Here is a 14429-nt window from a genome sequence, read left to right on the forward strand (position 1 = left end):
AGTACGGTTTTAAAAAATATTTATTGTTCTAGGACACTGATTTTTCAACTGACCAGAAACACACACTGAAGTGAGAAGTAACATTATACTTTTACTGTAACACCCCCACCCCCAAAGGTCAGATTTTAAGTCAGATGTGATCAATGGTAATTAAACTAAGGGTGCTCTCCACCTGTTGGCATCCTATAAAATCTGTGATTTGAACAAAGAACTTATGATCTTGCATCCTCTACTGGAGAGACTTTGACTTTTTTACATATATATATATATATATATACACACTTGCATATTTTGTGAGGGTGACATACTCCTTATGTAGTTACAGTTTGAGTTTCAGTCATCAGAGCCATCAAGGTGGTAGGTTTAATTCCTTGGAAGCCTTGTCTTCCAGACAGATTCTCTGCTGACTTTCCATTGATTTTTGCCCTACTCCAGAGCATACTGAAACTGTGTTATTTCTTTGGAGGCTTGACAACACTAGATCTTTTTATGCATGGCTCCCTAAAATGTCCCTAGGGAATTGGGAGACTTCACTTTTGTTCCTAAATCTGCCACTCCACAGCATGCATCTTACTTCCCTGTCTCTGAAAGTAAGAAGCTGTATTTCTAGATTGTTCCACAGACCTTTCATTTTATTTTAAAAAATAACAACAAAACCTCACAGGCTCAGATGCAGACAAGAATGTGTCAGGTAGATGTAGTGGAGGGTGAATGGCCAAGAGAAGTTGCCAGATAAGGTGAAATAAGGCAATACTGACAATTTTACAAGGTATGAAGTATTATTTTATGTCAGGTGACAGCATGTTAAGCATGCTAAGTACAACCAATTTTTCTTACCTCCATTAAATCAATGGAATCTTGTTTTGCTTATGATGTGTTGTAGATAACTTTTTATGGGTTTTTTTTATGAGTGTCCTACTTCTTTTAAACTGGAAAGGACTGGGAAGAAACTTTGTTACGCGTAAGTTACTGATGGAATACAGTTCACATTTATTTGTGTTTTGATAACCAAACCTATCTGAAGTTTGTGGTGTCAAAAGAGATTTGATGGAAGTATGCGAGTACTGTGGTAGCGCTTGTGTGCTTCCCTCGTCTTGGCTGGTGCAGTGACTTTTTCCATCTGTTCTTCATCCTGTGAAAAGTGAGGGGACACTTGCTGTGTGCGAGCTGCTTATCGCGTTAGGACTGAAGTTAAAGCTAGCAGTCATGTGAGTGGGGTAGATTAGGGTCTGCTTAATGACAACGGTAAAATTACTTCTAAACTGTACAGGTCTGTTTACACTGGAGTGAGTTAAGTATGTGCATAGCTTAAAGGGATATTGTTGTGTTAAAGAAATCTGATTTGAAAACTAATCCAGTGTTATGTTTGTAACCTTATGTCTTTTTCACTTAAAAAAGGAAAAAATAAATGCAACTTTAGCAGAAGAAGAGGAAGCACAAAACAAAGAGATCAAAGCGGCCATGTGATGTGGAAACTGGTTTTCATGGGGCTGGAGATAAGGGGTGGGGAGAATAGAAAAGCTGTTCAGGAGACTTTGAAGAGATGATTGGGTATGGAAGAAGTCAGAGGAACACCCTGAAGCTTTTCTTCATGGAAGCATGAGATGTGATGGGAAAGGTTGCGGTGTCCTGGAGAGGATGAGAGTGTGAGGTGTCTGGGGAGTGCCAGGAAATTGATAGGAAGGATGATGAGGTGCTATTAAGCCTAAGTAAACATACCTGGGAAATGACTGTTAATGAAGTGGCTTTCAGCAGAATAGCAAAGGGGAAAATCAGGCTGGAGATGAAGGGAGGAAATGTAGCATGCTTTTTGTGTGAAGTAATAATTTGTAGCCTTGGACCACAGGCAACAGTACTGATGATTTGGTCAGAAGCACAATACATTTTGCTCCTCTTTTGACCTCAGTTTGAAATCTTTAGTTCTTGGCCAAATCAGAGAATACAAAGAACTAAGTAATAATGGGAAGCAACTTTAGCAATGTCTTACCTGCAAGCAAAGCTTTGGAAATACTGGTGGGGTTCTGTAGATTTTTGGAAACAGAGGTTGAGTGTTTAGAAAGGGGAGAGAAGAAGGGGAAAACTTATCAGGAAAGCAAAGAGCCAGTAAGAATCTTTCTTCCTAAGCAGAGGAAAGGGATGCAAGAACACAATTTGTGGAAGCGGAGGAAAGGGAAAGCAAAGATGCAGTAGCGGGTGACTAAAGTAAAGGAGATGGAGCTGGTTTGAATTTAGAGGATGGTATACATTTTTGAGCATGTGGGTCAAGGAGGATGAAAAGTAGAATTGGAGCGGCCAGCAAAATCAATTTGAGGGGTGGAAATCTAGTGGGACACGATGAGTTCAGTGAGTAGTCCTGTGCTAATCTTTGGAAGATGAAAGTGAAAAAAGGAGAGGGGAAAAAAAAATTCTTTTAATATCAGGGGTTGGAGGTAGAACTAGTGATAAATAAAATATAGGTCAATTTTATAGTTCCTGGCAGATAGTAAACATAGGCTAGAGTGAAAGACTGCTGCAAAGGATGGAATATTTTTAGAAAAGGTGAGGAAAGAGAAAAAGCAATGAAGACACCCAAGAGCATAGGAGAGCAATGAAGGCAGCTGAGAAGACAAAAAAACTAAAACACCCAACCAACCCGTGAGATGGGAAGAAAAGTGAAAGAAGTGAGAGTTTGTGAGGAACAGGAGATTGCCCAGTTGGGTGCTATTAAAATAAAGAATTTGAATAAATAACCGTATGGAACGATTTAAAAAATTGAGTTTTAAAAATGCCAGAGCCATTCTACATAGCTTGGAATAAAACCTGATGACTTTCTATGTGAAAAACCTCTTTTTCAGAGATCCTTTTGCTGCACACCATGAATATATGCGGCGGATGATGAGGGGCTTTTCTGATCCTTTTGGACGAGATCCATTTCTCAGTATAACAGATGGTGGGGAGAGAACAGTGGATCGAAGAGCACACCAGGACTCTCGGGTTGCTCTAAGAGGAAATCGCAGAGTAAGTATTTTCTTAATCTCTAAGGATCGCTACATGGAATTCACATTTACTGGTAATATGGTCAGCTTCACATTTCCATTTCTGTTAAATTTGGTCCAGTAGAAATAGAGGCCCAGCTCAGCCTTGGTCAGATTGTTTCATTGCTGAGTAAGATGTGAATAATCTCTCTCTTGGTTCCTTAATGGCCTATCATTGAAGCATTTACTACTTAACACTGACAAACTTGTTTCTGTTAGGACTAACAACAAGTTTGTATGTTATTGAACATTGAATGTACGATATTTAATGAAACAAACTAAACATATTTATCAGATGTTTGGCTTAATAAATGTTACGTATTAAATGTTTCTATTGCAGAAAGGCATTAAAAATATCCAAAGGCAGAGCTGCCTTTGAACACTTAGTTCCTTTTTTTATGCTAACTTGACTTAAAAAAGCACCTTGATATGTTTATGCCTTCACTCTTCACTTTAGTATCTTGTGTCTAGTTATTTATGTTGAAGTTTGATTTAAGCCAAACGTGTTTCAGCCACCCAAGTAGCATCTACACAGATATTTTAAACCCTGCTTCAACTTTGCAACTGTGAACAAAGGCTTCATGTTCTGTATTTGGGCTGATTCTTAATGTTTCCTCTAGACATAAGACTGTAAGAATTAAAGATCAGGGAAATTGATACAAACCCTACTATTTCTGTAAATTACCATCTGAAACTGAGAAGTTGGCAATGATCTCTTTTTTTTTACATAAAGTATCTTTTCAACAGTCTGGGCATGCAGGACAATTATATCTTATGCTTCTGTAGTTAAACCTTATCTAATTGCTGTACTTAGAAAGGATATACGTTTGAAGTTGGCTCCTTTCCCTCCACCAGGCTAAATATTTTTTTTACAGCTGAACGATCTCTTACTTTAATGAATCACATTTGATTTAAAAACAAAACAAAAAAAACCCCCAACAGTTGGAAGACAAAACAGAATACAAGGCCTTGTGGAACGCAGCCAGATTGGGTGGTGGTTGTTCAAACCTAGATAGTTAGAGCTTGATAAACATAGCTGAAATGCAGACTGTCACCTACAAGTCAAAAGGGTAACTGTCAGATTCTTTCCTCTGTGCTCATACGTTGCCACTTTGGTTTCAAATATAGATGTTGCTGGATCTAATTAGGGCATGATCTTTCCTCTACTGAAGCAGATTCTCAGGCTTTGGTTCACCAGATGCCTAAAACCAGATCAGACTTCTTTCTCCTTTAGAAAAAGAATATGTCAAACCTTACCCTAATATCTTGGGGGTTTGTATCCCTTGTTCTTGGCAGTGAGGGATAAATGTGAGGCATAGAAAACCTTTATTGGTGGTTACAGAAAGGATTTAAAGGCGCAAGAGTGCTGTATTATTTTTGATAAGCCCAAAAGAATTCCACACCTGCTGAAATCTTTCCTAGTATCTTTTAATGTTCCTTATGTTTTGCCTAAGAGCTGTCACATGTCACAGAAGACCCAGTACTGATTATTTGAGCCTTGTAGTAGTCCCAAACTGCTTTTACTGGTTTCCATCCAGAAATTATTCTAACACTTAAAATTATTTTATTATTTATTTTATTTTTATGTTGGAAAACATGGATATCTTAACAAAGCATATTTTACATGGTAGTAAAAATTACCCATGCTGACTACTGATATCATAATTCTATGTTTAAGTAAACTAGAGCATGCCTAAAACTGTGTTACAAGGGCCAGGGTTTGTTGCAACAACTCAGTGTGCATTCATATAGCATTCAAATTTGAAAATGCTTTTCCTTTCTCAAGCAGGTTTGCAGTGTCAGTTTTTAGCCTCTTGGAGGGAGGGAGGGAAGGAGGAGGAAAGGATATGAGCAGGAGGAATGGGGTAGAATACCTTAAGAGATATCATTTGGTTTTGTTTGGATATCTGATTGTCCTATATATTAGGTAACTACTTAACAGCTTTTAGTATGTATTATAAAACAAAGTTTAAACTTTTTATGACTAACAACTTTCTGAGGATATCCTTTTGCACTTTATATATAAAAAAATACTCTTTTCTGTCACTACATATTAGACAGAACTGCAATCTAAAAGAGCTCATAAAGATGTTCAAGAATTGGATAATTCCTTCCTTTTGTACTTAAAGTTATTGCAAAGCATTAGGCACTTCTGTCTAACCAGTCTTTCTTTAGGTAAGCTTTTATATAACTTTCCAGTCTTAGTTTCCTGGAAACATCAATTTGTTTTCCAGCACCTCATTGCCCTGTCATATAGGGATATTCAATATCAGTTGGTCAAACAGGAACTGTATTTGCTGGTGTTTATAGCTACATCTATTTATACACCTGCAGAAGAATATAATTTGCACCCGATTTGTCTTCGGGTGGTTCTGTATATGATGATAGATTTACCTAGAACTTCTTTGCAGTGACCTTTGAAACTGCTGACAAGTTAGACTTAATTTTGTTTATTGCAAGGAATGTATGGATATTTTAAGGAAATATCTTTATATTTGCATTAATCTCTTGTAATACATAGAGTGCTTGTGAACAGGTCAGCTGCATCACTTAATTCTTTAAGCTCTGAAGTTTTATGCCAACCTTCTGAAATTTAATTACATAAGCTTACATTAAAGGCACTATTGATTTGTTGATTTTAATCAATTTTCAGAGATGGAGTTCTATTGCATGACTAGAATGAAGTGTTTTCAGAGAAGTGGGTGATGTTTGAAGCACTGTGCCATGTTTTAAATAATTTTAGTACAAAGGTTGCTATGGTATACAAATGTTTCTCAACTTGTAGCTTTAAGTGCTTCTAGTACATAGATACAAATATGACTTACTAATACATAGATACAAATATGACTTATTAAATGTGGTGACAGCTATCGCTTTCCAACATCATTAGTGTAAATATATTACTTCTATATACCTAGAGACTACTGCGTATTATACTGTCATAGCACACTATAAATTACCAAGGTCCTCGAGTGACTGTTTTTATTTGATCAGAAATGTTTAATATCACCTGCTGCATATGAAAGTGCACTAGATACTTCTGCTGTGTCTGGGAACAGGTACAGTAACTAAAAGACACTGGTCCTTTTTCTTCCAGGCAACAACCTGCTCCCTCATGCCCTTTGCAGGCTTTGGTAGAGTGGTTAGTATCCCGGGAGCAATAATCCTTGTAGCTCCTGTTCATACGTGCATATTGTCTGCATGACTAAAGCATGGACAAAGGCTAGTTTCAGTGTGCTTGCAAACTGCTTCTGTTGGTGTTCAGATATATAGAGCAATATAATTAAAGAAATTTTTTAAATTATTTTTCCTTATTAAATGAAAACGTGGGGTAGACTAAATATTCTGGTATCAAGATTGCAAAAGTTACTACTTAGCAGCTGGTTTTCTACTTGGTGATGTATCTGTTTGGGCTTGATTTCTGATGGATATAAATGAAATAATCCCTGGAGAGAGACTCCAAACTTTGAGTGCTGCCTATAGACGGACGCTAGTGGCTTGGCGTCTGTTTGTGGGTGTGATACCAACAAGACCTGTAGCACTGGTCACAGCTAAGACAGGCCAGCTTCTGGAGACAGAATTTGCACTGCAGCTGGGCTTGGAATGTTTTTCAGCTGTAGTTTGTTGGGGATCTGGAATATCTTGTAAAAGATCTGTAAAAAGTACCTGAGGAAAAGCAATTTTATTGTTATGACCCTCACCACGGGTTTTGCTTCCTTTGGGAAGCTTTAAAGAGTCCTCAGATTGAAACCCAGTAGCTTAGAGAGTGGATCTCACTTATAGAGCAGGTAAAAATGGGTGTGGGTCTTAATTTTCAGATCTAAAAGTACTACTTGTTTAGTTATCTTTTGCAGAAGCACAAATTGGCAACTTTCTGTATGCAAAAAGGGTATTAGCTAAGCAAAGTTCTTTTGCTATTAACTGCACAGGCTGTGGTTTTACTCCCCCCACACCAATCTGTGGCATGTAATTCCATGGGTATAGCTGGTTACATAGTAATGTCGTTGGTCAGTGTCCAGATTTCTAACTGTAGAAGGCAGTTTTCTGGAGTTACTGACACTTGCAATGATTTGATGCCCTAAATTGTCTATAATTATTGCCCAGAGGTTTTGATAGCCCTTAAGGATTCAGATTTCTTGCTACTCAAAAAACAAAATGAAGATTTTCTATACCTGAATTCCACTTGGTTTTGTGCTTGAACTGCAGATTTTATTTTTAAACTTTTAAATACATAGCTATTTAAATGAATTTATTTAAATTTAAACTCTATATTTCCAGCAGTAGGAAGAATGTGGGGTGTTTGCTATTGTAAATTGGTGTGTCGTGGCACCTTAATAGTGCAAAGGGCCTCTGTGTGCAGCCTGGCAGCCTGCCTCTTGCCACAGCTGCTGGGTTTTGCAGAGCCCCTGGGAGCCCTTTTCCCTGCCCTTCTTGCAGCCTCACCCCTGTGGACCAGAGCGTGGTGGTGGCACAGTGGCTGTCCTGGGAAGCAGCTTGGCATGCGTGTGTCTAGAAGCTCACCAACCAACCAGTGTGTGGTGTATACTCTTAACTGGCATACTCCAACCAGAGCTGCTCATGTCAGAAACCAGGCAGCTGAGTAGGGAGTTTGAGTGGGTCCTGAGGAAAAAAAAAAAGTTCATAATAGGAGAGCAAAGGCATGGCAAAAACTGTCTTTATCATCACCAGCTGCTGCACTGGAGAGGAGCCCAGAGGAGGATGTTCATTTGGGATAGCATTGCAGTCTTCCCAGATGGTTGCTTAGGAGAGTTCACCATTTCCCTACTTTGTCTCCCTGTCTCTCGTTTTGTTTTCTTCCAAAGGGAGCTTAGCTTTCATCAGTATGGTCAGTATATGCCATCAGCTACAGATCTTATTAATGAAATTCTGTGCATGTAAACCTGTCTTAGTATCTGTGCTTTGTGCAACACTGGATCTTCTGCTTTCATGTAAAAATAACGAATGAATGTTTTGTTGCATGCACCTACAGCATCAATTAAGCTGCCATTAAAATACCAAGTTACGGTTCTCTGATTCTTCCACGCTGCCCTTCTATGAGCAATGCACGTTACTCCTGCAAAGGAACAGCTATGTCTGCTGGGATGCATTTTCAGTGTGTTTCCATGTGCATGAAGGGATTTGCATAATAGAGATAACTTGATCTTCAATAGACTATAAGGCATGGGGGGTTATATGTACTTACTACAGCAGAAGCTAGTTAGGTTAGAAGGTATATGAAAATAGTTCTTGTAAAGTGGCCACAATAGTAGCTTATTTTGACACTTGAGTGTCAAATCTTTCACTTCTGTCTTTGCAGTATCTCCAACTTAACAATCAAGCTCCCCATGCTAGCTTTCTATTTTTCATTTGAAAAGATGCATTTTGGCTTTTCTGTGTCTATGAATTGCAGTCTGTGGAAAAACTTTTTGATGGTCTGATTTGCATTAAAAAATGTATGTAAAAAACCCAAACAGATTGGGAACTTGAAGAGTCAGAAGACTTTGTTTTAATTTTAATGTCTTTTCTTTTAGCAGGATGCAGATTTTGGGGAACCTTTTTTTGCAATGGACAGGATGATGTCAAATATGAGAAACAGTATGCTGGAAATGCAACGAAAATTTGTAAGTTTTTAAAAACTTGTTCTAAACTTAATTGCATTGGAGAATGACAGTTGTTTAAAACATTACTCAGAAAGTCCTGCCATGAAAAAGTTTACTAGTCTCAAGCAGATAGTAAGAATTCTTTTTTCAACCGCTATATCGTCGTTATATTTCTCTGTGCTGTCACTGATTATTTGCGAACAACAGTACTTTAAAGGTATGCTTGATTCTCTAGGCATTAGAACTCCTGTAAGTTATCTGGTCTCTGGCTGTTGCCAGACCTGACACCTTAAGTGAAGGAGCAGTTTAAAGTGTTACTGTACACTTTTAAAACAATAAAACTGCAAACACCTAAATACCGCCCTGCATATAGACTCTCCTCTCATTTTATTTTCAGTGCTGCTTCTTTCTTCTGATATCTATTAAGTGGTGCTGAGTATATATACTGTGTTTTACTGGCCTTGTAAAATGGCTTGTAACCATTGTTGCTCAAGTCCTATTTCACCTGAACTCTTTACACACCTTATTATATACTTGATGTGTGAAGACAGATGTTACAGGTTCTGTCTTCATTACTAAACTAAACTATGCCAGAGCAAATGTTCAAGCAGTTGCTTATTGATGCCCATGCTTTTCATTTGTTGTCCTGTTTCCTGGCATGGGGAGACCTGTGGCCAGGCAAGGCTAGGACAAGAGTGAGGGAATATCGAGTGCCAAGGTCTCTTCCCAACAGGCCGTATCTATGATGCCAGGAACTGAGGGTTAATTTTTCAGAGGGGTATTATTTTTAGAGTCATAGAATTGTAGAATTGTTTAGGTTATGTTTTTCATAATAAGATAGTCTCAGAATGTAAGAAGTACCTATTGTCCACAAGTTTTAACTTTTATTAATAAGAAGTCTACATTGCTTGTAGGATGACCTGTCCTTCCATCCAGATGCACACACATTCAGCTCCTCCTCTGTGATGACATACTCCAAAATAGGGGATGAACCACCAAAAGTTTTCCAAGCTTCAGCTCAGACACGCACAGCTCCAGGAGGTGTAAGTAGTCCTGAGATGCAGCAAAAAGGTGGAATGTAACTGTTGGAATTTAAGCTGATCTATACCAAACCACAGTTCCCTTCAGGTTCTCTTTACTGGAGACAGTTACTCTTATAATTTAGAAAAATATATGTCTGTTTAAATACCGCTCTATATTAAAGGCTTCTTAAGCTGAAGTGCTGTTTGCTTCCTTGTAATTTGCATGCTTCTAAGTATACATCTAAATAAATTGTATGCCTATCGAAGACTGGAAAAATTGAGTGCCAGAACAGCTGATTCTTCAAGACAGACTCTGGTGTCTTTCTCTTTGGTATAATTAATCCTCTTCTGGTACATTTAAAATACTGTCTAAAGTATAAGCAAGAGGCAGCCTATTTATGCAAAACATGGCTTCCAATCATCCCCTTTACTCAAGCACTTCTAAATGCTTACGTAACGCTTCAGATGAAGATGCCCTTTCATTCACTTCCTTGCAGCTGTTGCATCTAATTCTGCTAAGAAATTTGAATTTGAACCCTGAAGCGAGGTTCATGAAAGACTATATGCGAGCAGTAAAGGCCGTTGAGCATGATTGGCTGTGGGATATGTTCAAGCTCAAGCATACACTCAGTTATCAAAAAGGTTCTAATAATATACCTATGAACACAGTGATAAGTGGTTGCCTGGGTTTCAAGCCAGTCAACAGGACAACCTAGTAATTACTTGCCCCTTCATACTGAGAATATTGGCATCGTTACTCATTCTGTTGTGAAGGAGAATGTTGAAGACTTGTCTGCATGTAGTATATTTAGACTAGGGTTTTTTTTCCCCAACAATTAATATCCAGTATGTACGTTACTTAAGAAGCTTTAGATGTTCTTGTTTAACCTTCCTGTCTGCTGGCAGAAGGAATAGACTTGATCTGTGCTTTGTTGGTGTATTTTCAACCAACAGAGTAAATAAGACAATTGGAAAAGCCTATAAAACCTAACTTCTTCAAAAGTAAAATATAAAAACTTTGAGAAGAAAATTTGATTAAAAAAAAATTAACTTTTTTTTTGGTTGGAAGGATACTTATTTCCCTTTATTACTTTGTACAGGTTAAGGAGACAAGAAAAGCACTTAAGGATTCTGAAAGTGGAGTGGAAAAAATGGCTATTGGTCATCATATTCATGATCGCGCCCATGTAATTAAAAAATCAAAGAACAGCAAGACTGGTGATGAAGAAATGAACCAAGAATTCATCAACCTGGATGAGGGTATGTCTCTTTATGCAGTTCTCTAATGGGCTTTACACCGTTGTTTCACATACCAGTTTTGAAGTTCCAGCTTGAGACATCTTAAAAGGGACTGTTTTTCAGGAAGTGCTAAGTCTGCAAATCAAGTTGCCTTAGTTGATATAAATTTGGACAACCTAAGTTAAAGTAACCAGTTAGACTTGAAAATGTTGTGTTATCATGCAGTTGGTACTGGTTGGTTGTACCATAGCTGCTCGTATTTAAAAGTACTTTTAATGGTATTTTATGGTTTCAAACAAACTTTTAACAGAATTTTACTATTTGCTGTGTGTTTTATTTGTGGCTAATAGAAAATATGTATTTAAGAGATGCATGGTTAAAATGTGCATACACTTTTACAATACACTGTCTTTCAGGGTTTTTTTATTTTTTATCTTCCAAACAGCTTACTGGCAGTAAACTTTTCTTAGTTGTCTTTTATAGATCCCCTGGGAATAGTTTGCAGGCCATGTGGAGAGTCATGGGCCACAGAAACACTGTTCAAAAAACCTAGTTTTCATTACAAGTCTTTTCCTGTCTTGCTTGCATTTATTAAAAATAAAAGTAAACTTTTAACTGTTTTTCAGCTGAGGCCCAGACCTTTGATGAAGAGTGGCAGAAAGAGATTATGAAGTTCAAGCCATCTAGAACTAGATGCAATTTAGAAGCTCCAAAATACAGAAGTATCCATCACATACCCAAGGAAGATGGATTAAGAAGGTAAAAATAGTTTCCTACCAGAATAAGGAAATACTACCAGCAGAAGGAAAATTGAACTCTGAAGCAGTCTGTTCATGAACAAACAATGCTTACTGGCAATCTGAGGAGAAATAGTATGTTTTAGTCCTCCTTTTCTCGTGATGCCATAATAAATAGTATAAGGCAGCATTTTGTTAACTAAATTTTGAAGAAATTCAGTGGTTTTGACTTTGAAAATTACTTAACAAATTGATAGGCTAAAATGGTGGTTTTTCCAGAGAAATATGCCACTGCTCTTAGCTCAGCTATGTACAAATGTTGTAGCTGCTCCCGCAGCCATTAAGCTGGCTTAGTTGCATTAAGGTATAATCCTTACTGAGGGCTAGGTTGATCTGTTCTCTTGGGTAAAAGGAAAGACGCCTTCCATATAGTTGGAGACAAACACACCACTCTCTTCAGGGTTAGATTTCAAATGAGACCTCTTCCAATCCTAAAGTCAGGAAGACTGTGTAGGAATGAGGACTTTATCTGTAAACGCAGGAGCTCCCCTGCATAGGCTGCTGTCTACCAAGCTTCGGTGGGGTGAGGGGTTCCCTCCTCAATTCCCTACGTCAATATGTAGTTTCAGTGGAAGTTGTGACACCTTTATTGGTTGTATGTTTGGTAGTGAATGCTACAGAAGGGAAACACTCCTCTTCTGTAAACTACATAGAGCACTCTCCCACCTCTTCAGTTCTAGAGGCTTATTACAGAGGCTACTTTACCTTCAATTTCAGTTTTCAAACTAAGCTGTTTCTACTCCTCATAGCCAAGAAACGGTGCAAGATGAGGAAATGGTCCAACTCTATGGTGGTATCAATGGAAGTCATTTTGGAGGGGGAGTCAGATCTGGTGTACAATTAAAATAACTATACCTCCACATAAATAATTAACAAAAGTATATTCCCCACCCCCTTATTGTATGGTGATTGTGATTTTTTTTTGTTGTTGTTGTTGTTGTTGTTGTTGTTGTTGCTGTTTGTTTCAGAGAGAAACCACTTGCAGTTGCAGGATCTAGGGAGCCCAGAGCTTCTTTGGAGACTCTCAATGTGAAAGGAACGCACGTCCCCATCAAAAGCAGCAAAAAATAAATTGCTTCCATTCTCCATTTGAATGGAATTTCTTCAGAGAAGATAATGGTGCTGCATTGCTTATGTTCATATAAGTATACACGTATATATGACCAATCTCTGTTTTTTGTTTTAGTAAGCATTAGTGTGCCTTGCTACTTTGATCTTTTGACAACTGAATGTTCTTTAAAACTTCAGACCTTTGGTTAAACCATCTAGTTTCAGTAAATTAAAAAAACAATGACTTTCCACTTAAAAGCACTTTAATGGGTTATTACTAATTCTGTTTTTTAAAAAAAGCTTTGATTTGCAAGATTTTTCTGCTACAACTGCACCAGTCTCAGGCTTTTTATTAAGTCTAGTAACGAAACTACTTTTTTCCCCACACTCTAACTTGCACAGAAAGTAAATTCTCTTTTTATTTTGTGTGGCTGAAATAAGTATTAATTTTCTAGGTGATATAGCAATTTGAACACTATAGCCACTATATCTATATGTATCTTTAAAATCACACTGTAAATTGTTGTAGAATCCCCAGATTCACCTTGACTTAACATGAAGAAAAGCGAGAGGAATACTGAAGTGAAAAATACTCAAGTAAATTTGAGTGTATCAGCTTTCTTATGTTCATAAGCTGTGCTTGCATCCCTTATTTTCTGTGCCTAGACCGGCAATTTTGTATCTCTGATCCTTGGTGTGTTTCCTTTGGAGTTGGCCCGTTTTTTTTCATTCTTGAAGATTCTCTGTAGTAGTTTTCAATTATTCTGTAATAATCCCACTGTGTCCTGAGAAACTCAGCTGTAACTTAGTTATTACTCAAAAATGTGGGAGAAATTGGTTGAGTAGGCAGTATTTTAACTGGGTAACAAACGATTACACCATTTCTTGTGTTCTAAATAGCTAGAAGAGCCTTGCACACAGGAAACCATTTCCCCCCTCAGCTGAGATGTGTTTGTATTCCTTTGTGTCCTGTTTTAGTGGATGTAGAGTGGTCCTAAACCTAACGCTTGCTCTCCCTTGACGTTGTTGTTGTTTGGTTAGAGAGTCCGACGTTCTAGAGGAATGCCAACTGTGCAACTGAGAACAGGAAAAGTCTTTGTATGAGAAGTGTTAAGCTCGTAAGCTGTCTTGTTACGCAGACTTGATCTCCGTGTTGTAGCATAAGCAATTTCTGTAGACCATAATGTTACAGCATTAGCACTAGAGCATCTATTTCAAGGCTAAAATGTTACAGTGTAGCCTTAAAAAAGGCACTATTTATATGATAAAAGAAAATAGGTTTAGTACGTTAAGATTAATGTTGGTTTGGCCAAAAAGGAAATGGCCTTTAAATCATATCTTTCTGCAGATTCCCCAGATTATTTAATTCTATGTCTATTAATGTGCAAAACCAATCAAAAGTACTTTCATTGAACTCTGACAAGGGGAAGACAGTTGTTTATTTGGTTGTTTAACGCAATGGTCTCTTCCTATTACCAGATCAAATACTAGTGGCAGTAAGTTTATGCTATTGAACCATTCTACAAGTGGTCAAGGTAAGTGGGTGGTAAGGGGGGGTAGCAACCTCTGACAGAAGGACAGGCTGCAATGGTGTGATTCTCTCAGCCATGCTTGCCAGAAGTTGTCTGCCAGAACCCTGAATCTAAAGGATGTTTCTACTCTCCTTAAAGAGTGAGAGTACAGCTCCAGGGCCTGATCTTCCCTACA

General features: G+C 37.9%; 1 protein-coding gene across 2 annotated transcripts; it reads left to right on the forward strand.

Moving 5' to 3' along the window:
* Window positions 1–302: 302 nt before the first annotated feature.
* On the forward strand, window positions 303–14423 carry MLF1 (myeloid leukemia factor 1). 2 transcript variants are annotated; one of them, XM_035890002.1, is made up of 6 exons: window positions 303–2997; window positions 8549–8635; window positions 9529–9657; window positions 10737–10896; window positions 11502–11634; window positions 12641–14423. In XM_035890002.1, exons 1-6 carry the CDS (start codon window positions 2803–2805, stop codon window positions 12741–12743), a joined length of 807 nt encoding a protein of 268 aa, XP_035745895.1. In that variant the 5' UTR covers window positions 303–2802; the 3' UTR covers window positions 12744–14423. The 2 variants fall into 2 exon arrangements, with proteins under 2 accessions (XP_035745895.1, XP_035745894.1); XM_035890001.1 differs by having other exon boundaries at window positions 750–2997; window positions 8546–8635.
* Window positions 14424–14429: the final 6 nt, after the last annotated feature.

The sequence above is a fragment of the Egretta garzetta genome, unplaced genomic scaffold (genome assembly GCF_000687185.1).
Source record: "Egretta garzetta isolate BGI_Z169 unplaced genomic scaffold, ASM68718v1 scaffold172, whole genome shotgun sequence".
Classification (NCBI taxonomy): Eukaryota; Metazoa; Chordata; class Aves; order Pelecaniformes; family Ardeidae; genus Egretta; species Egretta garzetta.